This window comes from Lutjanus erythropterus, chromosome 3 (assembly GCF_056507025.1).
Source record: "Lutjanus erythropterus isolate fLutEry1 chromosome 3, fLutEry1.hap2, whole genome shotgun sequence".
Classification (NCBI taxonomy): Eukaryota; Metazoa; Chordata; class Actinopteri; order Lutjaniformes; family Lutjanidae; genus Lutjanus; species Lutjanus erythropterus.
The window spans coordinates 38563946-38587252 of record NC_139319.1 but is presented as its reverse complement, the minus strand read 5'-3'; the positions used below and the strand labels follow the sequence as shown (position 1 = coordinate 38587252).

The 23307-nt window shown below is 38.2% G+C and overlaps 3 protein-coding genes across 3 annotated transcripts in view; all 3 read right to left on the bottom strand.

Annotated features, from left to right (window-relative positions):
* Positions 1-1797: 1797 nt before the first annotated feature.
* Positions 1798-13865, bottom strand: stra6l (STRA6-like). Its single transcript, XM_084716101.1, has 18 exons — positions 13376-13865; positions 12995-13067; positions 12128-12228; positions 11772-11902; positions 11555-11675; positions 10639-10684; positions 10303-10428; positions 9974-10047; positions 9656-9764; positions 9404-9557; positions 9077-9152; positions 8380-8461; positions 7087-7135; positions 6159-6276; positions 5946-6065; positions 4238-4401; positions 3085-3228; positions 1798-2042 (listed from the first exon to the last, which is right to left on the bottom strand). Exons 1-18 carry the CDS (start codon positions 13399-13401, stop codon positions 1798-1800), a joined length of 1959 nt encoding a protein of 652 aa, XP_084572227.1. The 5' UTR covers positions 13402-13865.
* Positions 13866-14804: 939 nt separating this feature from the next.
* Positions 14805-17691, bottom strand: spink4 (serine peptidase inhibitor, Kazal type 4). The gene is made up of 4 exons (XM_084714164.1): positions 17622-17691; positions 16582-16610; positions 16323-16435; positions 14805-15180 (listed from the first exon to the last, which is right to left on the bottom strand). The coding sequence occupies exons 1-4, from the start codon at positions 17671-17673 to the stop codon at positions 15135-15137; spliced, it is 240 nt and encodes a 79-aa protein (XP_084570290.1). The 5' UTR covers positions 17674-17691; the 3' UTR covers positions 14805-15134.
* Positions 17692-19287: 1596 nt separating this feature from the next.
* The window catches only part of LOC146330538 (phospholipid-transporting ATPase ABCA1-like), a 44504-nt gene continuing 40484 nt past the window's right edge, over positions 19288-23307 (bottom strand). The window contains exons 45-49 of the mRNA XM_084716100.1: positions 22929-23063; positions 22708-22811; positions 22509-22601; positions 21447-21690; positions 19288-21350 (exon numbers count right to left, since the gene is read on the bottom strand). Coding sequence (XP_084572226.1) covers positions 21207-21350; positions 21447-21690; positions 22509-22601; positions 22708-22811; positions 22929-23063 — 720 coding nt within the window. The 3' untranslated portion in view covers positions 19288-21206. The remainder of the gene's footprint in view (positions 21351-21446; positions 21691-22508; positions 22602-22707; positions 22812-22928; positions 23064-23307) is intronic.

The window sequence follows — 23307 nt, the reverse complement described above, 5'->3', positions numbered from 1 at the left end:
AGAGAAAATATGTTGCTTTTAGGTGCTGTCGGAAATGTTATACTTCCAAGTTTAGTGTAAGGGACGATGCAAATTAATAAATAAACATGGTAAATAGACTTACACGAATTTAAAACATGTCACAGTCAGACAAAACACTGTTTTCATCTGTTTTCTCAAAGATTGGTAAAGTACAGACGTAAAGAGACTAATCAAAAATACATGTTTCCTCTTACTCGAGGGTGGGCAATTGTTTTTCCTAAAGAGCTACATGAGAAGCCCTGATTGTTGCCGGTTGTCATTGCTGACCTCCGTAAACACTTTACAGTCCATGACTTATTAAACACTCGACATTCAGCATCAACCTGACGCTTTTTAGTGCTCATTTGGTGACTGTAATGTTTTCCTCCATCAACTGTTCCACGAACAAAATGAAAATCCCCATTCACTCAACCTGTCGTGGGCGTGTCTCAGTCACCTCAGCAGAAGATGCAGCGCCTGCAAACATCACTCACGTCAATCAGTTGTGACAGGAGGAAGCGCACCCACGCCATTCAAGCATTTCAAAATAAAAGCTGATTTAGATCATTTCATTCGTCTCTTTAGCCTCCTAAGTAAAATGGCGTGGTCTGCTCTTACCTGTAGTAAGTATTCATCAAGTATTCATCCATCTAGATAATTTTGGTGTGAGTCACAGAATTTTTGAGTTTTGTCTCACATTTATCTGGCATTTTACTACCTGTAAGGCAATTTACCATGTTTATTTATTAATTTGCATTTTCCCTTAAACTAAAATTGTAATCATATATTTTCCGACAGCACTGAAAAGCAGCATATTTTCACCAGCTAAAAAAACAATGACGTTTTCCAGAAGATTCGTAGTTTATCACCTGAAAAGTGATATTAAATGTTTATCTAAACAGGAGATATGAGGTGAGAAACATAAATTCTACTGGAGTAGGCCTACTCAGGGTCAGGGCTTTTCCAAGTATGTCTATAGGATGATGATTATCCTATCTGATCCCATAGTCACTCAAAAATTTAATTAAAGATTGTCACATTGCATACTTTAAAAAAAACAACAACATTATTTCAGGGTTGATACAAAGGCATTTATTTAATTTCTGATTCTGGGAAAGTGGAAAAACAGTAAAATTCTCCAATATTGTATATCAGAACCATCGCTACTTAAACTGTATGGAACCAACAAAACACAACAAGAATACTATCATAACATATGCCCACATTGCAGAGCTTAACATATATTTTATAATTTTTTTAAATTACATAATATATATTTCTCATGTAATTTTAGGTATCAGAAATTTTGCCATGAAATTCTGTATTTAATGTGATTTTGCTATACTTTTCTGGACAGGCATCATCTGTTGCATGTCTGTCCATCCTGGGAGGCGATCCCTACCCTATGGCTCTCCATGAGGTTTCTTGTAGCATTTTGCTTTAATTTAAAACTGAAAAGCGGTGCATTTGCTTGACACTGTACAGTCTATAATACTTTCCTGAGGTAAAATCCCATTTCGCAAAGGATGAATACTCCCCCTGAGCAGATAGAATGGTGACCTAGTAGGCCTCATTGAATACATTAACTACATTACATGTTGTCATTCAGGTGACAATGCTAGACCTTTTCTTCAGAAGTTTTGTCAGGTGAAGAATATGTTGGTGGCACATAGTATCAGCTGCATTGGTTTTTGTCAAGCCTTGCTAGAATTACAATCTTTGAAAAAGACTCATTGAAAACACTGCAGTATTGCTTCTAAAACATGGAAAGACACATTGTTTTAACAAAATCAGAATCTAACAGTCCTCTGCTGGTATGACTTCAATCTCTAGTGGTGACTGTGTATCTGCTTGGGTGCTCTGTGTTTGAGATGCCATGACCCACGCCCGCACCACTGTGTCTGTCTGGGGTGATGATGGCGATGTCTGTAGTGATGAAGATGAGGACAGATGGTGCTTTCTGAGCAGGATCAGATGAGGGTTCCTCAGTAAGGTATAAAACAACATCCAGCGCCTCCTGGCCCAGCTATTCACACGGGATTCTGGGAAAAAGGTTGAAAGTTGATATAAATCTGTGCTATATGAAAACTGGCAGGATCAAACACAACTAAATAAATGCAATAAAGTGTGTTTTAAAGGGATAGTATGGATTCTTTCATGTGGGGTTGTATGAGGCACCTATTGATAGTCAGTGTAGTAGATGCTGGTCAACACCCTCCAAATAAGGAGAATGGGATGCTAAGCGATGAACTTCTGTGGACAGGGTCAGCAAAAAAAAAGGTATTTAAGCCACTTAAAAAAAAATCCACCTAAAAAAATACATATTGATTTCAGTGTCGAATATATTTTGAATATATTCAGTGCTTTCCTTTGCCGTCAGACAGCTTTTTGTGACAGGAGACTGCTGATATATAAGCCAAATGTTGCTCTCTCCAAACTAACCAAACTGTATAAGTGAAATCAGTCATTTTATTTTGTAGGACAGGGGAGTTGCTGGTTTACTGTTTGCTCACTCTGTTTGTTTGTTTGTGGACTTAAGTAAATCCAAACTAACCTTGTCACACCAAAGTCACAAAATAAGACAAACTAACCAACAGATCAAGGCAGCAACTCTGAGAGGTAAAATTAATGGTTTCTTTTATGGAGTTGGAGAGAGTGATATGTGACTTATATAACAATGGTTTCCCACCAAAAAAGCCTGTCTGACAGCAAAGTAAAGCAGCGACAAATTCTAAATATAGCATACATTTAAAAGGATATAGATTTATAGAAGTGAGGATATACCTTTTGTTGCTGACTTTGTGCACAGCAGTACATTACTTAGCATCTCGGCTTCTCCCAGTTCTGGACGTGCCAACTGACATCTACTGTAGCTAATACAGTGACTATCAACATATACCTCATACAACCTACATCAAATAATCCAAACTATCCCTTTCAGAGATAATTAATCACAAGCTAAATGCATTTTATAGATTACATGGTGAAGCAGCAGTCATGCAGTGGATTGTTTTTCATGTATGAGGCACAAACACACACACACGCACACGCACACACACACACACACACACACACACTACTGACCAGATGGCGTGTTGCTGAATGTGGCGTACGCAGATGCAGTGTGTTTCTCCAGTGTGTTGGAGACCAGCAGCTGGCAGAAACACACCATGACTGGATTGTTATGATAGTGGTCAGCAAAGATCATCCCAACCCAAGTGCTGTAACCTGGAACGTGCAAAAAATACTGTTAGATCCACACACCATGTGTGGGAAATTTACAGTGTGTTTAACAATGTTTGTGGAGGACACACAGTTGAGGAAAAAATAGCTAACTGACATATGCATATGAATTATACGCTGCGATCTAAATCTTTTTCACACACACACAGGTCAAGATCAATGTTTTCCTTGATTTATGTTGCTTACTGTGTTTGCTGACATTTGTGGATACATGATATTTGTATTTCCTTATAATGCTTATTGAGATGATATGCCATCTGTAAGCCTCCAGGCACAATTTGTTTCTTTATTTCTTGTTGGGCGTCTGCAGCGTTCTATTTTTTTTTTTTAAATAATAAATAAATAAAAACTCTTTTTCTTTCTCTCACAAACTATATTCTAAAAATTGGTTTATTAGTGGCAGTAATCAACATCCATGACTGACACATCTTCTAAGTTTAGTTATCCAGTTTAAATAAATACATATGTGCAGTATATAGCATTTTTCTTAAGTTATCACACAGACATGCAGCAACTCCCCTGATATACTGCGAAATGCTGCCATCTGCCTGAAGATGTAGATGCAAACATTACTTGCACTTGGTCACTGATATCACTAAATAAAACCTCAAGAACAAATTAAAGTCTTAATCTAATAATATAATATAAAATTTATAATAACTCTATAATATATCATATGACCCTAATGAAGCAAACCACCATCTAATAAAAATAACAAAATTGTATTTTTGTCTCTTACTTACAATTACAATGTAGAAAAAGAAACTGGGGTCACAATAAAAGGCCTCTCTAAAATGTGCAGTTTAATCTTGAAAAAAAATAACTTTGGCCAATTCACATATAGAGTTGCAGGTACCTTTTTCTTCCAGGAAGACAAGATCATGACTCGCAATGTGAGGCTTGGCTGTGATTTTAAATGTAAACCAGTATTTCTTAATTCCTTAAAACAATATTTCACTGTTGTCTCACACGTGTCTGTTGAAGTTTAGCTTACCGGCATCCATGGCTTCATATCCTCTCTGCATAATGGTCCGGTCTATACGTGACACCAGCCACGTTCCCGCCACAATGCTGAACAGCAGCCTCAGTATGCAGTTGCTGATCCCCATCACCACGTTGTAGAAAAAGAAGAAGTAGTTGAAGCAGTGGAACGCCTTCCTGAAGAGGAGGAAGAGAAACTGTGATTTCAAGTTACCTTACTGTGCAGATTTACTTTGAAATACATTCACTTGTTTTATCAAGTGGGGTGTATGAGGTATTTATCTATAATCAGTGTATTACCTACAGTAGATGGAAGTTGACAGTTTTGAGAGGCAGAGAGGAGTACCAGCAAGATAAGCAATGTACTTCTGCAGACAGGGTCAGCGGGAAAAAGTATTTTAGCCACCTAAAAAAATCTATTTCACTTTAAGTGTACACTACATTAACAATATTTTGACCTCTTTAGCTTACCTATAGCAGCTTTTGATGACAGGAAACCACTGTAAAAGTGTAAGCCAAGTGTACAGTATGTTTAGAATATACTTCACCACTTTGCTGTCCGACACCCTTTTCGAATGGGAAACTGCTGTGATATAAGCCAAATGTTGCTCTCAAGGTTGATTCGGCTTCACCATAGTTACAAAACAACACAAAGTAAGGCCAGCAATTCCCATGTTCTGCAAGGTAAAATGACTGATTTCGCCAATGGAGTCTGGTTGAGTGAGAGAGAACGATATTTCCCACTGATATAAATTTTTTTTAAGTGGGCTTTTTCTTCATGCTACCACAAGGAACTTTAACATTATGTTGATTTCGGAAGCCCCTTGTGGACAAAAACGGTTTCAACCATAACAACCACAAAATAAAAACATGAGAAATACTTTCATCTGATTAAAAAAATTAATTAAAAAAACAGGGTTGGAAGGGAAGGAAAGTAAAGTAACTTGATTTTTTCCCCCATTACTTTGGGATTGCCTTTAACATTAGCGGTTTGTCTGTGTAGAAGTTGGTCTCTGTAACTAAAGTTGGAATTTTGTCTGTGTTGTCTGTGAATAATGTTAGTGATTGGTCTGTGAAGCTAACATTGGCAGTCGGACTGTGTAGCTAAAGTTAGCAGCTTGTCTGTGTAGCTAATGTTAGCGGTTGGTCTGTGAAGCTAATGTTAGTATTTGGTCCGTGTGGCCAACAATAGCGGTTGGACTGTGTAGGTAAATTTGGAAGTTTGTCTGTGGAGCTAATGTTAGCGGTTGGTCTATGTAGCTAACGTTACCAGTTTATCTGTATAGCTAATGTTAGTTAGTGTTAGTTAATGTTATATTCCTTTATATTAGATGTTTAGGTAAGATAATGCCAAAATTTCCACCTAGTGAGAGCATTTTTTCAAGACATAATGAATTGGCAACTGTCAGTTAAAAACTCCTCATAGTAGCTTTAAACGGCTAATACATTTTGTTGCTTATCCTGTCTACAGCAGCACATTGCTTCTGTGCAGGCAATTTGGCACATTGAAACACCATCACAGATATATTCTGTGTCTGTGTTGGCAAATCATTGAGGCTACTTTATACTGTAAGTGAAAGTGCATGTTTTATGACTTCAACATCACATTTGGCTTTTATCACCAGCACTTCTAAACAGTCAGTGTCTGCTGCTGAAAGAGGACTTTGATTTGGTTATGGTCCACACTTACGTAACATCTATGTTGAATGAATTATACCAACCTGTTGTTGAGAGCCAGAGGTTTGTGTTTATCAGTGGGAGACATTTTGTCCTGAAGGAAGAAGATCTGAACCAGAGTTATCTGGAGAATCACCAGGGCGATCACCAGGCCGATGGTCAGACTGAGAGACGCAGGAAGAGAAATAAAAATGAATCAACCAGTGTGTCTAGCTGTCAGTCTGTGTGTTCATAAATATATCCCGAAGCAGCCTTACATTATAATTCCCAGGTTGCTGAGCATGACCAGTGCTCTGCCATGTTGTATGGGGACAACCAGCAGATAGACAAACACCAGAGCAAACAGGAAGTGGACAAAATGGACAATCAGGTAGCCTAAAGAGAAAATAATAATAATAATTACGCGTATTTTATGATTTTGTCACCAGTGTTTTCTAATTAGTGTGGAATATGTGTATTAAATACCACTTAGTTGGGATGGAGTGAGGTTTTACCACAGGTTTTTGCATGACTGATGTGTCAGTTTGTTGACATGGGAACATTGTCAGCTGATTAAACTCATCTGGGCCCTTAGCTATAAAATCTGACTCCTGTGCTCACTCTCAGCAGGAGTCCCGGGAATCCTACGGGACACAGGATTTCCCTAGGATTCCTGTGGGATTCGCGAGGGATGGGATTCAATTTCATTTTTGATTACAGGACTGGGATTGTAATAACAATAGGGAAGATTTTATATATATAAAAACGTGTGTGATGTCGTGCGCAGACTGTGGATTGATGGGAACACAATGGAAGAGAAATCATTATTCCAGGATTGGGATGGGACAAACATTTCTTTTTTGCCCTGTCGTGTGATGGGATGGCACAGGTGTATTTTTGTGGGAACTGGGCAGGAAAATCCACTCCTGTGTCACCCTCTTGTGGGTCATTCCTTGCACCAGTTTGTAACAAATGGACACTCATCCAGGATGCAAACCTGTGTGATAAAGGTTGGATCCAGCTTTAGTGTGACAAACCAGGAACCGCTGACTTTAAATTGTCTCGAATTTATGGATTTGTTGATGGAGCTTCCCCTCATTCTCCTCCTCAGACATCTCACTGATGGCATCATTTGAGAAAGTGTTTTTGTTGTGAATGCATGTACATGTCAGTTCTTCGTGTTTTTCAGAAGGCTGAATAGCTTACCCCACAGTGTGAATGCTATTTGCCAGCCAGAGTATCTTGTGATGGAAGCCTGTGAAAATTCAGTGAGAAATCATGTTTGTACATTCATGAGGTTTGTGGATCAGAGGTGTGTGTGTGTGCCCATCTGCTCTACATATTTGAAACACTCATGTATGCTTATGTGCACTGTAAAACAAAAACTGGAAAAGCTCATAATTTCAAGGAAACTGTCCTCATTATTTTTTCAATTTTGAGTCAAAGTTTTTAAATAAACTTGAAAAAGTTTTGCAGACTTATAATCTTTTGTTGAGATAGCTTACTTCTATTTTTTAGGAGAACTTAAATCTTTGAGTTTTAGATGAAAAAAAAAATCCTGGATTTCAACATTTGATGAGAAAACAAATGACAATATAATACAGTATAATATTTAATATATTCAATTGGAACCATTTAAAGCTATAAGTAACTTTTCATATTGTGTTGATTTTGGAGGCCCCTGTGGACAAAAGTGGAAACTGTCATCACCACAAAAGAAAATCAAAATGAAAAATAAATTAAAAACAATAAATAAAAATCCTTTTATTTAAACTGGCTAACGTATGACTCTTCAGCTTCAGCAGTTACTTCAGCCGGGAAAATATAAACACAGGCTTGTTTCACCTGATTTCACAGACAATCCAACCCAGTGGCAGCCATTAAGAACAACTATAAAACAAAGATATATAGATATAAAAAAAAATATATATATATATATATATATATATATATATATATATATATATATATATATATATATATATATATATATATTTTTATATCTATATATATCTATATCTATATCTATATGTATATATATATATATATATATATATATATATATATATATAGAGAGAGAGATATATAGATATATATGTAAACTCAAGATTTTGAGTTTCACTCAAACAAAATTTGATTAAAACAGTTGAGTCGTGGGTTTTCTCAACTTTTTTACAGTGCATTTGAATATTTCAGACCCTTGTAATTGTGTGTGTTTGGTAGAGCCCGTTTTTACATATACAATTACCCAAAAGCGACTTCATTATGGTTAAGAGCCAAAGGAAATTGTGATAATTTAGTTTTTGCATAGCTGGTGGGTTGCAGTGGCCTTATGGTTCACAATATGAAGAAACTGTGTCGATCACACACTGTGACACACACATCATGACATAGAAACACAGTTAAACTGGGGCCAGCCTCATACTTGTGAATATTGATACTGAGTCTTTACTGCTAAAGTGAAATCTGAGTGTGTGTGTGATTGTGTGTGTTACTTACTACGCTGACAGCAGCACTAGGGTTGTGAAACTTCTCGGGAAGAAACCCCTTCTGCCCTTTCCACAGTCTCTTCATGTGTTTTCTATGGCAACAGAGCACCATGTCACTCATCTGAGTGGGGTTTTTGTGTGTGTGAAAAGTAGTTGGGAAATTTCATTGAATCTCCCATAAGGTCACTTTTTGATATGTACACACTTGACTCACACTTGAGTCTGCAAAGTGTTCCATGCTTTGTAGAAATTCTTTTCATTTTGATGAACTGTTACAACTGTCCCCATCCCAAGCAGCCATTACATAGCAAACTGTTTAAGCATGAACGCAAAACATCAAACTAGTGAAGTTTATGTAAGTCAAACTAGTCTATATACAATATAATGAACACTCTGCAAAAAACTATTTTGCTAAAAAAAAATTGACTTTTAGTTTTTACCAGAAAATAACTTTTGGCTGTAAAATCCAATGGTTTTCAGAGAGACGTGACACTTCTCCTGGTAGCTCAAAGAGGAAATTAAGTCTACAATTTGATGAAACCACCTCAGCTCTTTTCTGATTGGCCAAACTGACCGGGTTACAGCTAACTCGGTGTTACAACGCTCCCCAGTCTCCCCTATTATTCCTCGAAATATTACAAATGTACATTTTTTTAGTTAAACTTGCAATATATTTTGTGTAATTCGTGATTTTTTAGGTCTCTTACCTGTAACATGCCAAGACATGGAAGGTGTAAGCTACAGAGTTGAGACTAGCAAGGATGGTGGTAGCCAGCCAAGACTCTGGAATAAAAAAAATAACACTATACTTCACTTAGTGTTTCATGCGGTCTTGACCATCATAAATAAACAACTACAAATGATGTTGCTTTTGCTGCCCACTCTATTCCTGCTGCTTCATTTGGTGCAAAGGTTAAGACAGCGACTAACTTAACGTTACAAAAACTTTAAACAAAATGGTGTCTACCATACACATGAATCATGCAGACCATAAATGCAAACAACAAATTGTTGAGGGGTGCAGACAAACTCACTCCTTGCTACATCAATGAATTCTTCCAGCTGTGGTATCATGGCTCCCAGAGATGTAGTCTGGTTACAAGAAGTAACCAGATGTTTTAGTGTATTCTTCCAACTCTCTACTTTGTCAAAAGCCACATTACTGAGACTGTAATCTGCCAGAGTCATCTAGAGAGGGCAAAAAGACACATTAATACACACAGAAGATGCAGATTGTGTAACTCTGTGCACAAAGTGCATGGATGAGACATTTAGTCTTGCTGTACCGCATACAGGCCTATAAGGGATATGATGGCAGTGCCGATGATCCTGTTGGGGAACTTAAAGTACGGGTCCCACTCATACACTCTCCTCTGGAACCAGCTGAGGTCCTTACTGCAACACAGTAAGGAGTGTCATAAGTGTGTGTGATATGTATGTACGAGTGTGTGTAGCTATGACTGTGTGTCGCTGACCTTTAAAGAGCTCACACTTTTTGTAAACTGGTTTTAAAAAAAATGCAGAAACGGTTTGTAACGAGCAATAAAAGCAACTAAAAAATACATTTGAACACCTGAAAGCACATGCATGAGTGTGTGTCGTACCTGTGTGCAGGTGTTTTCCTCATCAGGCTCTTGACATGCTGCACCTGATGTTGCTCAATCAGCTCTTCAGGATCCTGGCAGCAGAATCAGTTTATTATCCATTAAAAAGCAGTTTTAAACAGATTTTCACATCAAAAATACAATATAACAAGATCCAATACTGTAAGAGCAAAAAGGGAGAAAATGCAACAGAAAACAATATTTTATACAAATGTCTGAATATGCATATGGCATAAAACAGCAATAAATCCTACATAGTGTGCAGACTCCTGAGTTTTACCCATAGGGAAAGAATCATTTCAATGATTTTCTACATTAGACGTGCTGACCTCCTGTTCCAGTTGCAGACGTATTCGAATAGCTTTAACCAGCATGTAGATAAATCGTCCCAAGAGGAATATGAGGGAGAGGATGACGGGCCACTGGACAATAACCTTCTGGTATTTACCTAGAATCTTTAAAATCATACACACACAGTCGTTCACTCTCTGAATGTAGTTGAAACTTCAATTACATATCGACAGGCAACTCCCATAAATGAATGTTTTGTCTTTAGGTGTTGGCTGAAAGCCTGAAGTGGGTGAAGGGCTGTTTGGTGAAAGCCACACTGTGACTGGCACGTTACAGTTACACCTGCTCTCATGATGGGTTTACTACTCACCTACCTTACCACTGGGACACGTGAAGGCATCCCAGGTTGTAATGGTGAGCCTACAAACAAACACAAACATTTTCCAAGGCTATTAAACCAATTATTCTGTCCATCTACAGCCCAGCTTCTTTTATATTTCATATTTATATTTAGCACGCCTTTAGCACACATTGCACCATCTAGCACACTTTCCATTATTTAACACACTTCCTATCATTTAGCACACTTTGGCACACTTTTCATAAACAAACCCCACACTTCTAGCACACTTTGCATCATTTGGCATACATTTGCACACTTTGTATCATCTAGTACACTTTAGCACACTTTTCATCAATAAGCATATGTTGGCAAACTATGCATCTTTTAGCACAGCGAAGCACACTTTGCATCATTTAACACACTGTAGCACACTTATTTGAAACGCTTTACTTGATTTAGCACGCTTTAGCACATTTTTCATCAATAAGCACACTTGTAGCACACTTTGCATGATTTAGTACATTGTGCACAATTTAGCTTACTGAAGCACAATTATTATTATTTAACACAATTATTTAATACACTTTGCACTCTCAAGCACACATTAGCTCACTTTGCACTATTTAGCAAACTTTGGACCATTCAGCACACTGAAGCACACTTTGCATCATTTAGCACACTTTAGCACTACTTAGCACACATTAGCTCACTTTGCACCGTTTGGCACATTTTGGACCATTTAGCACATTGAAACACTTTGCATCATTTAGCACACTTTCGCACTCCTTCGTCATTTAGTACAGTTTGACGCACATGTGTAATATAACCATTTTTGTATGCTTTTACAATGTTGTATAAAAGATACCCAATGGTGAAATAAACATTTGCTGTAATTATCCACATTGTGAGACACATATGCATATTGGAATATATAAATGAATGTTTACCAGGACAGAGAGTAGAGTATTCCCAGAACCGCCCCAGCTGTTCTGAAAGGTGTTGACAGACAAGCAAAGAAAGGGAAGTAGACCAGGCCCACCTCCAAAGCTCCCACCAGATACACTATAGCTGAGGATGAATAATTAGCAAACAATTTTAGTTCTTGTACCAGCAGAGTAAACAGCTTTGAATATAGAACTTGGATAACATAAACAGTAAGAGTACCTCTGGCCCAGTTCGGGACAGTGAAGGGGATGTAACCTTCAGAGAAGAGCAGCAGGACGCTGGAGGACACAGCACCAAATGCAAACCCATAGGACCAACGGTTACTGAGGCTGCCTATAGTATCCAAAGGCCTGGGAAACAGGAATGACACGATACCATAGACACAAACAAAGTCATATTGACTGAAGTAGCCTGATGTACATTAAAAGGAGTATGGATAGATTTTACATAACTGATGTTGTTGCCCAACAACCACTGTAATCTGCAAAAGTCCTAAGAACCCTTTAGTTGTTATACTGAAACAGCTTTTACTTTTCTCTTAACATTCATAGTTACTATTGTTGCTGTTGACGCACACAACAATGGCGAAACGTCCCTCCAGGAAGGGCAGTGTGTGATCGATGCCCAGTCTCTTGGCTCTTTTCTGGAGGAATGAGAGCACCACTGTGATCAACACCTGGAGGACAAGAAACCAATGAATAACATAAAAACAAACCTCATGAATACTTTGTTTGCATCATTGCAGCTGTGTGAAAGTGGAAATAAGTTGATTTGTACTGGATATTTGATTTGGCAGGACAGTCCACTAAACTGACAGGTCACTTTATAAAATATCTCATATTTGATGGCACTTTGCAAATGTCCTATCAGAGAGTTTTGATCGTGCTGCTGCACCTATCTGCTCATTCTTTAGTATCCACTCTGCGAAGCGAAAAAGAAAATACATTGTTCTTTTTTTTAAGATCAAGTCAACAAGTAAAATTAATGCAATTGTTTTGAAATTTATTTGAGAAAAATCATTTTATTTGTGTTACTGGTTGAAATGATTTTTGAAAGTTGATCCAATAATTCAATGACTAATTCTGTGTGTAGTCAGGATGTCAATTACCAGCTTTTTGGGATGGTGAAACATCCCGATCATAGATTAAAAATAAGAGAAAATGAGGAAATGCAGGTAGAGGACAGGGTTTTTGCAGACACAGCTGCAACCACACACTTCTACTGGGTCATAAGCGATGATTGAAAGACATTATGTCATATGAGTCTATGCAATGTTTTCTTCAGGGAATTGTTGCAGACTATACCTTTATCAAAGCAAACCATTACCTGAAATATATGCGTTCTCAAAGCAGAAAACAGGGCTGTTATTTTTTGTTTATGAAAAGTTGATGTTTTCCAGCCATATATTCATATTAATGGTTTAAAACAGATGCATAACTCACTGCTGGTACGAGTGAAACATGCAGGAAAATGTCCATAGAGATTCCATTCTGACAGTCCTGAATTGTGGAGACCCTGCAGAGACAGTGACAACACAAACAGAATCAACTGTAAGGACATAAAGACGGATGGAACAGAGCGGAACAAAATGAAACTAAACAGAAATGAATGAGATTGACCAAATTAAATGGATCCGACATGGATAAAAATCAATAAAACCTTATATCATAAGTTCATAATGCGTGAATAAGCTCAGGTTCAAGTTTATTGTCACTCTGTTCTGCTGCAATCAGCAACCAATCAACCTTAAACTCTGCGTAACATTTAACAAAACCGTAAAACAGCTGATAGTAACAGTAAAGAGCAGTATGATGTGTACTTACACATGATCCACCTGGTTTCTTATCATAATTGATGCGTCAGTTCATTGAAGTCTGAAAAGCTTTGTCTCTGCTCTGCTGTTGAGATTCAGGAAACGACTGGACTGATACCACTTCTCCGTTTCCTGGTTGCGGCCATGTGACTCATACTTTTGACCTTTGACCTCAGGGTTCCACACTTTATAACTCTCTGCTTTTTATGTCTTCTCTCCCGGTGTGGTGCTCTGTGCTGCTGTCTGGATTTGCATTTGCCCACACACACACACACACACACACACACACACACACACACACACACACATACACACACACACACACACACTCAACACTGAACAATATTGACCACTGTGTTACTCAGTATGAAGAGTGTAAATATTTGGCTCTCAGCAGAGATAACCAGCCGATCATTCACCTCCTGCCTTCACATGACAAAGGAATTCTTTCAGATTAAATAGATTTCCTTCCTTTTAAAAACTTTCCCTTTTACCACCTTTATTGCAAAAACAAACAAACAAACAAAAAAACAAACAAATAACATTAGCTTCCTTTTCTTCATTATTTTTAATTCCTTCTATCAGTTTTACTCATACTTGCCAATCTTGAGACCTCAGAAATAGGGAGGACTTTAATATAATGCAAATTAAAAAAACTAACATAGAAAAAGTACCAAGTACACTGAAAGAGCATTAATTTTACTTTTAATTATATAGAATAATTAATCATGATGACATGGAACATTCTCTGTCATTAATTTTTTTGCCCCTGCCCATAAAGGAAAATTGATAAGTCAGATTTTACAAAATGTATGCCCCTTTCCTTTAAAACTGTCCCTGTGAGGCAAGTCTGGTTTAGTGTAACTTGTATTGTTTGTTGTCCGACTGGAAACAGTAGACTTTTAGAATCATATAGGGCGTATATACACTGTACAGTGTCAGAAACACATTGTGATAATGAAAAGGAAAAAACAAGTGTGAAAATTTGTCACAATTTGGGAGAAAAACAGGACGCTGTGATTGGCTTTTGTTAAATCACCCTGTGTTGTGATTGGCTGTTGTAAAACTCCCCTTTTTTGTGATTGGTTGTTGTAAAAAAAACCAAAAAACCCCAAAAAACACCTGTATTGTAATTGGCTGTTGTAAAAAAAAAAAAACTACCTGTGTTGTGGTTGGCTGTTGTAAAAAAAAACTGTGCTGTGATTGGCTGTTGTAAAAGAAACCATGTGCTGTGATTGGCTGTACTAAAACCAACTTTGCTGTGATTGGCTGTTGTAAAATCAACCTGTCTTGTTATTGGCTGTTGTAAAAATCACCTGTGCTGTGACTGGCTGTTGTAAAACTCTCATGGCTGCTGTAAAACACCATCAAGCACAGATCCACATTACTAATAAATAAAGATAGCTGGTAAAATGTAACAAATAATTAATTTCTTGATACATGATTCATTTGTTTGAGAAGTAATTTTAATGTATACTAAAATTATATATTTTTGTCTTGTAACCGTTGTGGTGACTCATGTTTGTTGTTCATGTTTTTACTGTAGACTGAGTGGGTGGTGATGTTGTGATGAGGACCTAATCTTGCTTAGGGCACCTAAATTCCTCAAGCTGGCCATGATCAGGCGGTTGTTAACTGCTGATTGATATTTATTGTTCTTTGCAATGACATAAAACATTCAGGATAGCAGACATCCATTTAGATCCATGCCAGATTGATAATCAGATCTTGATTGGTCATCTTAGTGGTGACATCACCCCCTGTGCAGATCAGCAGCTCTCCTCTTTGGCGATCAAAATGTCCATCCTGGTTGTTCTGCAGGGAGGATCATAACACAACAGGGCTATGAGTCATTCTGGTTTGCTCATCTTTGTGTCTCAGTGATCAGAGTGAAAATGAGAAATTATCATAAACTCGTAAATCATGGAAGCTAAGTGGTGTGACAGTGGAGAGATAATTGGACATAAATTATTAAATGTGAGAGAAATAGAAACAGAGACAAAGATCAGGAGAGGGCCATTGCAAAAAGTACAACTTAACTTTAACTTGGGGGCATTTCACATTCATTTAAATGTTGATTTATGTGCATTGTCCCTTTTCAAATAAATAAATAAATAATTGTCCTTTAAAAATAACAACCACTATGTTTTGCATTGTAAGTTTTGTCCCTCTCTGTTAGGAAATGCTTGTGCAGGACAAATGTAACAGTTGAATAATTTGACCACAAAACAAGTAAGTATTCATCAGTTCTTATCATGTTAAATGTCACATTTATATGACATTTGTCCAATGCTTCAAAGAGATGATATACATTTACAATCTTAAACAAATAAACATGACCTTAAAAAAACCAAACACTTCAGCTTTGTATTTTATCAGTAAAAAAAAAAAGAAAAATGACTTTTAAAAACAATAATTGTATTGACTCAGTGGCGGGGTGTACTTCATGTGGACTTCACGGAAAGTTCCTCACTTCTGTGATGAAAGAAAAAAAGGTCTGTGTTGAAACTGTCCCCCATACCTTTGTCCCTGCTCTCCCCTACTTTTTACAAAAAAAGTCAAAGAAGATAATGTATCATTTCCATCTTTAGGTTTCTAAGTGATTTGGAGAGATTGGAGAGCTGTTCGTGAACTGTGCTATTTATTGGAAAATCTGTAAGAACTCTGAAATGAAAGCACTAATGCAGGAGAATCTCTTGAAATTTAGTCCTTTTCATGATTTGGTCACCAGAGATGTCACCATGATTTTCTAGTAATGACTAATGACCAGCAGCTCATGAATAATGGACTAAACTGGAAAGCTTCCAGCCACCTGAATGACTGCTGCTGTCGTCAGCCGATTGTGTCTGCAGGCTTTAAATGCAACCTCCACCAGGGGGCAGTGCTGGCTCTTTATCCTCTGCAAAGGTAACTTTGGGTGACTAATGTGTGAGAGTGGAGCAGCTGTGTGTACTCACTGTCTCTGGACACACAGGGTGCACTCGTTGGCGTAGGTGTTTCCATCGCTGCCACACACCGGAGCAAGGTTCAGAGGACACGCCACGATGTCCTCCATGTCAGGGCAGGAAGGCTACAGGGAAAAGACAACAATGAAACACATCTGGAGATCTGCTTTAAAACCCTCCCATACACTCTTTAAATATATATCTGTCATTATATTTCATAAACATTCATACACACAAAACACCCTCTATACAGAATGCTAAGATGCAGCACCTTTCTCAGAAATCCAGAGTCCTCAGCATCTGTAAAGAAAGCAGATGAAAAAAATAAAAAGTTTCATATAAAAGTGCAGGTGGGAAACACAAAAGCATAACAAAACATAACAAACATATGCAAAACATAAAGGTGAATTTGGGTGAGAAGAATCATAGCAAATAATGGTTCTTGTTAAAAGCAATAACATTGTTCTATCAAAACTGATTTTAACATATTTTTGAACATGTTAAGTAAGACTTACAAATCATTCCAAGTGTTGAGGGAGTGAAAGGAAAATACCCAGCTCAGTTCAGGTGGTTTTGGACCATGAGAAAATTCACTATTATAGTTCCTGTTATTGAAAGTCATTGGTTGTTACTGTTAAACACTGGTGGACACAAGGGTGTGGGGGGGTCCTGGATGCCCCTGTGGTAGATAAAATGTGACCTATCGTGCCCTTCCAGTGAACAAAACATGAAAAAAGTGCCTACTAAAGTGCCCCTCTAGTGGATAAAACTTGATTAAGTGCCCTCTAAAGTGCCCCTCCAGTGGGCTAATGGATAAAACATGATAAAGTGCCTTTTAAGATGCTTTTCCAGTGGACAAATCACAATGCAATGCCATATAGACTGCTTCACATGCTAGAAAATTTGGCCTCTAGTTCGTTGTGTTTTTATTATAGAATTGTAGTTGTTGTACGATCAAACAATTTTAATATGAACCAGGAATTGAAAATGTTTGCTGGTGCCCTGCTGTGTACTGGTGCCCTATGTTCTTTTGCCCCTGCCCCTCAGACAGCCTGAGTCTGCCACTGTTGTTAACACACAATAAATACAGGTAAAGTATGACTGGGTGATATCTCTATACCTTGTTACATAATATACTGTACTTCCTATGTAAACGAGTACAGTGTATTTGTAGAGTGCCTGTAAAAAGTACTCATTCAAATGAGGCACCATATGTTTCGTTCTGCAGCTTCTAAACAGGAGCTGCTCTGAAAAATCCCTCAAACTAGAATGCAAAAATACCTCAAATGAAGTGTTTTTAATCTTTGTTACCTGCAGTCACACAGATGAGCAGCAGTCCCAGAAAAACAGCTCGTCCAGTCATGATGCCGGTGGATGAATAACTCAGACTGACAGAGACTCACTGAGTGTGTGAGGAATAGAATAGTGTGGGCGTGGGAACACAGCAGGTGTAAACAGACACACAAACACATGCTCGCTCTAGAAATTTATAGCACACATTACTGTAACACACACACACACACACTCAAACGTGCAGTAAACACGTCTTTTGTTCAGTCATTAGCTCCAAATTTCCATTTGACCTGCCCACATTAGCTTTAGACACAAATACAAACACAAATAACATGCAAAAATAATTAAATCAGGAGTCATTTATTTTCAAAATGTATGAATTCTTTATTTATTAATGCAAAGAGTAACTATACACAATGAAGTAACAGACCAAACAGCTGTTTAATACTTAAAAATGTAAACAAATAATAATATTGAGCACGAGAAGAGAAAAATCACCATCTTACTGTCCTGCGTTTCTCTTTTTATCTCTCTACCTTTCACTCACTTCTCTCAATCACATGTAAGCCTTTGCTCTCTATTTCAAGTGTCAAACAAATGTCTTAATGCAATTGTGTAGCTTCATTTTGTCTGAATTACATCTGTGTTCCAGTGCAGACATTTTCGTTAATGTCTTAATTTGCCATACCCAAATCGTTTCAATTCTACGTCTTCTTTGACACGACGGGCTATGAAGTCTATAAAGTGCTCACATTTAGCTGAGGGGAAAGTCTGGAGCCCCACAGCGATGATCAGATGCCCGGGATAACGGAAACCCCTTCGACGATTTAGTATGACACAGAGCACCTGTAACGACAACGTGTCGTCAATTTTAAACCCTGGATATGATTTTTTTTTTGGACTATAAAGCATTAAGCACCTCTCTAATTGTCGTGGTCCCTGTTTATGTGTAGTCTGGCCTTTTGCACTAACTCTGGAAACATAAGTCTGTGTGAAGTATCTCAACCTCGCATCTAAAATTTGAGTTAGATTCAGTATTGCAGCTTATTAAAGGGACAGTTCACCCTAAAATCAAAATAACATATTTTTCCCCTGGCCTGTAGGGATGCTATTTATCCATCTAGATATTTATGGTTGCAGAATTCTGGAGATGTTGGCCATAGAGATATCTACCTTCTCTCCAATATAATGGTCAAAGCACCAAAACAAAAAACAAAAAAACAAAACAAAACCAAACAAACAAACAAAAGAAAACTAAAATGTTTTAAATTTGAATTCAGAAACAGTGTCTGTCTAAAAGTCATGACCCAGTTACTCAACATTATCCACAGACCTTGTTGTGAATAGTTTCATGTAGGAACTACTTTCTTTCGGGTATTCTACTGCAGAAAGAAAGCAGTTCCTGTTATTTGGCACTTGGAGCACCACAGTGCCATCTAGTTCCATTATAGATAGAAGGTATTAAATCTCTACAAGCAATATCTCAAAAATGAGCTAAAATGAGCTAATTAGCTCAAATTAACTTGCTCCAAAATGGTATCGACTGATAAATAGCACTGCAGACTAGTAGAAAAAAGAAAAAGTATTTTTGATTTTGGGGTTAACTGCACCTTGAAATGTGGACAAACTGAAAGATTATAATTTGGCAACATCACCAGAAGATTGAAAAACTCGCAGACTGATGGAGACTGAAAACAAATTTTACATAAAATGTGCTTTTTGTTCCGAGCTGCTGATGATGACAGGAGGATTTCTGTGAGTGAGCTGATGGATAAAAAACTGAAATCAAAATACTTAAACTTTACAAAACAGACGCCTCCTCCAGATTATGCTGGTTGATCAAAGATACATATTCAGCTCCATTTGGCACAGATAATGTTTGTTCACTCCACTGGTCACTGGTTAACATTTTTTTTTGTAACTGGACATCACAAGATACTGCTGCTACTGTACATAATATCCACATCGGTGATGGCTCAGGTCTTCCATCGTGCCCTAACACAGGCATGTATAAAAGCACATCTTACTGGAAAAGTCGCCATCTTTAGACCCCATACAAGCAGAGTAACATTGAAACTGTCTTCTCCATGTATGGGAGCTACAGTTTTACCTGCGGGAACGTTTCCATCTGATTCATCTCACCACCAAAATCACATTTTGATACAGATTTCCTCTTTTCTTTTTTTTTTTAAAAAAAACTCCACATATACATATGTGCCACTAATTCGACAACAATGAAGCACAATTCAGTCGTCTCCAGTCCTTTACACGCTGATCCGACGGCATGCTCTGGCACACGCACAGAAATGGTGATAGTCCGGGTGTGCGGCCCAGTGGAGAGCATGCAGTATATATTTCCAAAAGAAAAACCTCAGTCCAGATTCTTCAGCAATCCTCAGCTTTCTGTTCAAGTCACAACTGCCGGTTTGTGATGGTAATCCCGTGTCTGTTCGTCTAAAGAGGGCAGGACGAGTAAAAACCAGTATAGCAGGCTGCGTCATGTACAGACGTCAAGAAACCACAAGATTTTTTTTGTGTTTTTGACTTTTTTTTTTAAAAAAAGAACAGTCAAATTTCATTCATCAACCTCACAAAAATCTAATTTTTTTGTGCTTTGATGCATGTTGGTATTTGTCTTATACATTCCTTAGCAGCCTACTAACGTTGTTGTTTTTAAATGGAGTGCTCGGATTTTTCTCTCCACCATGATACAGTATAGGCACTGTGCTGGACAATGTCAAGGACACCGAGAACAACAAATAAAAAAGACAACTGGGTTATCAATCTTAATTGTTATCCAAACAAAGAAAGAAAAAACTCCATAGAGGTTATGTCTCTCGATTAGAATTAAATTATCTTAAAAAATCTAATTAGTAAAACTTAAAATGTTGCATGATTGCATGAAATCAACTGGATTGTAAATGCTTCTTTACCATCGTTTGTGTTATAAAACTGAGCTTGGTAACAAAGAGCGATCGAGATGTTTGACCCTGATAAAAAAAAGTAGTCAGTCCATCTTCTAGCAGTTGGCAGTGAATGATCTGAACTTTTTTTTCTGTTTTTGTTTCATGCCGTCCTGATGTCATGGTACAGAGTAACACATACACGCATCCAACTGACTACTGCTAACTACTTTTAAGAACGGGGATTTAAAGACTAGAGAGACTTCCTTCTGTCATCCCCGATGCTGCTGCTGTTGAGTAACTTTCCAGTCTGACACAGCATTATAATCCTGCTGTCGCTTCAAGTGTTCTGAGCCTTCCGTCTTTCTGTCCGTCCAGTGAAGGAGAAGCACCGGTCTCCAGCCCTCACAGGAATATCTTCTCATCTTAAATATATTTATATATATTTCTTGCATTGATTTGCATTGAGTTTTCATTGTTTCAGTGTCTGTCACTATACCTGCAGTCTCTGCCTTTTTAAGAGGCTGTGCGCTGAAGTGCAGGTCCACTGAGAAATGATAACAATTAAAAAAGACTAAAAAATAGAAATAAAAAATGAACATAGTCCATCTCCCCCGCTGGTTTAGTGGTCCATATTTGTGTGTGGGGGGAGGGAGGGTGGGTGAAGCTTAGCAACTCCCACTGATGGTATGTTGTGGAATCAGACACAGCTCTCCCTGGTCTTGTTGTCCATGAGGAAAGAGTTTAGCTGGGAAATGTCCACTACCACAGCGTCCCGCTTGTTCAGATGGACATCTTTCAAATGGTCCTCATCACTTTGGTCCTTGGCGAAATTTACAAACACCTGCAGGCAGGAAAGGAAGAGGAGGGAGGAATTAGACTCGGCCTAAACTAAAGTCACAGTCTAGTCACAGTCAGAGGCTTGGGTGCGGTTGCTTACTTGGTCTAGGGTCGTTTGGGAGACGGAGTAGTCCTCTATGCTGAGCGCCTCCTTGTTCTTGGAGAGCAGGGAGAAGATGCGGGCCAGGGAGGTGAGGGAGGAGGGCAGCTGGTACTGCAGCATGTTGCGGTGTTTCTCCTTCAGTGTGCTGCCGGGCAGCTCTCGCTCGATGAACTCCATCACTGGCCGCAGGTCAGGGTCTGGGCCTGCCACCCGCAGGATGATGGTGTAACCATCACCAAACCTGATAAGAATGCGACAAACCATATTTCATTCACTTGTTTATGTGATAATCTGAGTTTTCAGGTATCTGTAATTTACTTCAGTATTTATTTTTCTGTTTTACTTTTACTCCCTACATTTTAACACTAATATCTGCACTTTCTACTCCATACATTATCAAAACTTTGGCAATGACACACAGAAAAGATGATTCCTTGGTGAATCCATCGAAGTAGAGCTGCAATGATTAGTCATTTCATTGCTTAGTTGATTGGCAGCTGTTTTGATAATTGATTAACCATTTCAGTCATTTCTAATTTTGCTGCTTTTCTTTATAATTTGTGATGGTAAAAGATGAGTCTTTGGGATTTAGACTGTTGGTTGGATAAAAAACAAACTGAAAATGTCACTTTGAGCTCTGGATAATTGTGATGATCATTTTCTACAATTTTGTAACATTTTATAGAGTAAAAGATTAAGATTGATTTATTGTTGAAATCGTTGGGATTGATGGATAACAAAAACAATTCTTAGTTACAGCCCTGCAGCAGTGCATATCACATTTGACAGATGTCATAAGACGAAACAGACAGAGAGGGAAACTCAACCGCAGAGAAAAGGTGAAGTTCAGAAAGCTTTGCACAGAAAAGAACTGGTAAGAGGGCAACTTTTTTACTTTGAGTACATTTTAGAGCCTGTACTTTTCCACTTAAGTACAGAAGCTGAATCAGCACTTCAGTCTCTCTTTCTTACACAAGTAACTGTGCTTATACTTGAGTAAGGTGTGTGTACTTTTGCCACCTCTGATACAAGCTGTAGTGAAATGCTACTCTGGCGTACCTGTTTTTGAGATGCTGCACACTGCCCAAACAGCGGAACCTGCCGTTGACCATAATGGCCATTCTTGTGCAAAGTGCTTCACACTCCTCCATGCTGCAAAAAACACAGGAACACAAATTAATGATAGTGCCTGGCATGTAGATATATAATTATATAGTTCAGTTACTTGAGCAGATGTAATTCAGACATCCAGTCTCACCTGTGAGAGGTCAGGACTACAGAGCGTCCCTCTTTGATGATGCTCAGGATCGCGTTCCACAGAGCGCGGCGCGCCTTCGGGTCCATGCCTGTGGTTGGTTCATCCTGTGAACAGGAAACAACAGACCGTCAATCTACAGGATCGTTTGGGTCAAGCTGCTGTCCTGCTTTACTCAACATAATTCAGAAGTATTGGTGTATGTTTGAAGATGTTCCACTGACCAGAAAGACGACAGGTGGTCCTCCTATGAGAGCGATGGCAGTAGACAGCTTCCTCATGTTTCCTCCACTGTAGCTGCCTGCTGCCTTGTCCACATATTTGACCAAGCCCAGCTTGCGGATGCCCCACTCTGCCACCTAGTGGTCAGGATAAAGTTTTCATGAGTGCCATCCATTTTCTTTTTGAACCACACGGACTGGCAGATGATAAAATCTATTATAATGTCTCAGCAGACCACAAAAATAGAAGTCTAATTTATATGTAATGCCCAAAAACAGATGCCATAGTATATACAGGGTTCCTACACTTTTTCCAAAGGCATATTAAAACACTTACCAAGCATTTTCAAGGTGTAATTTCAAGCTATTACAGCAGCTTACA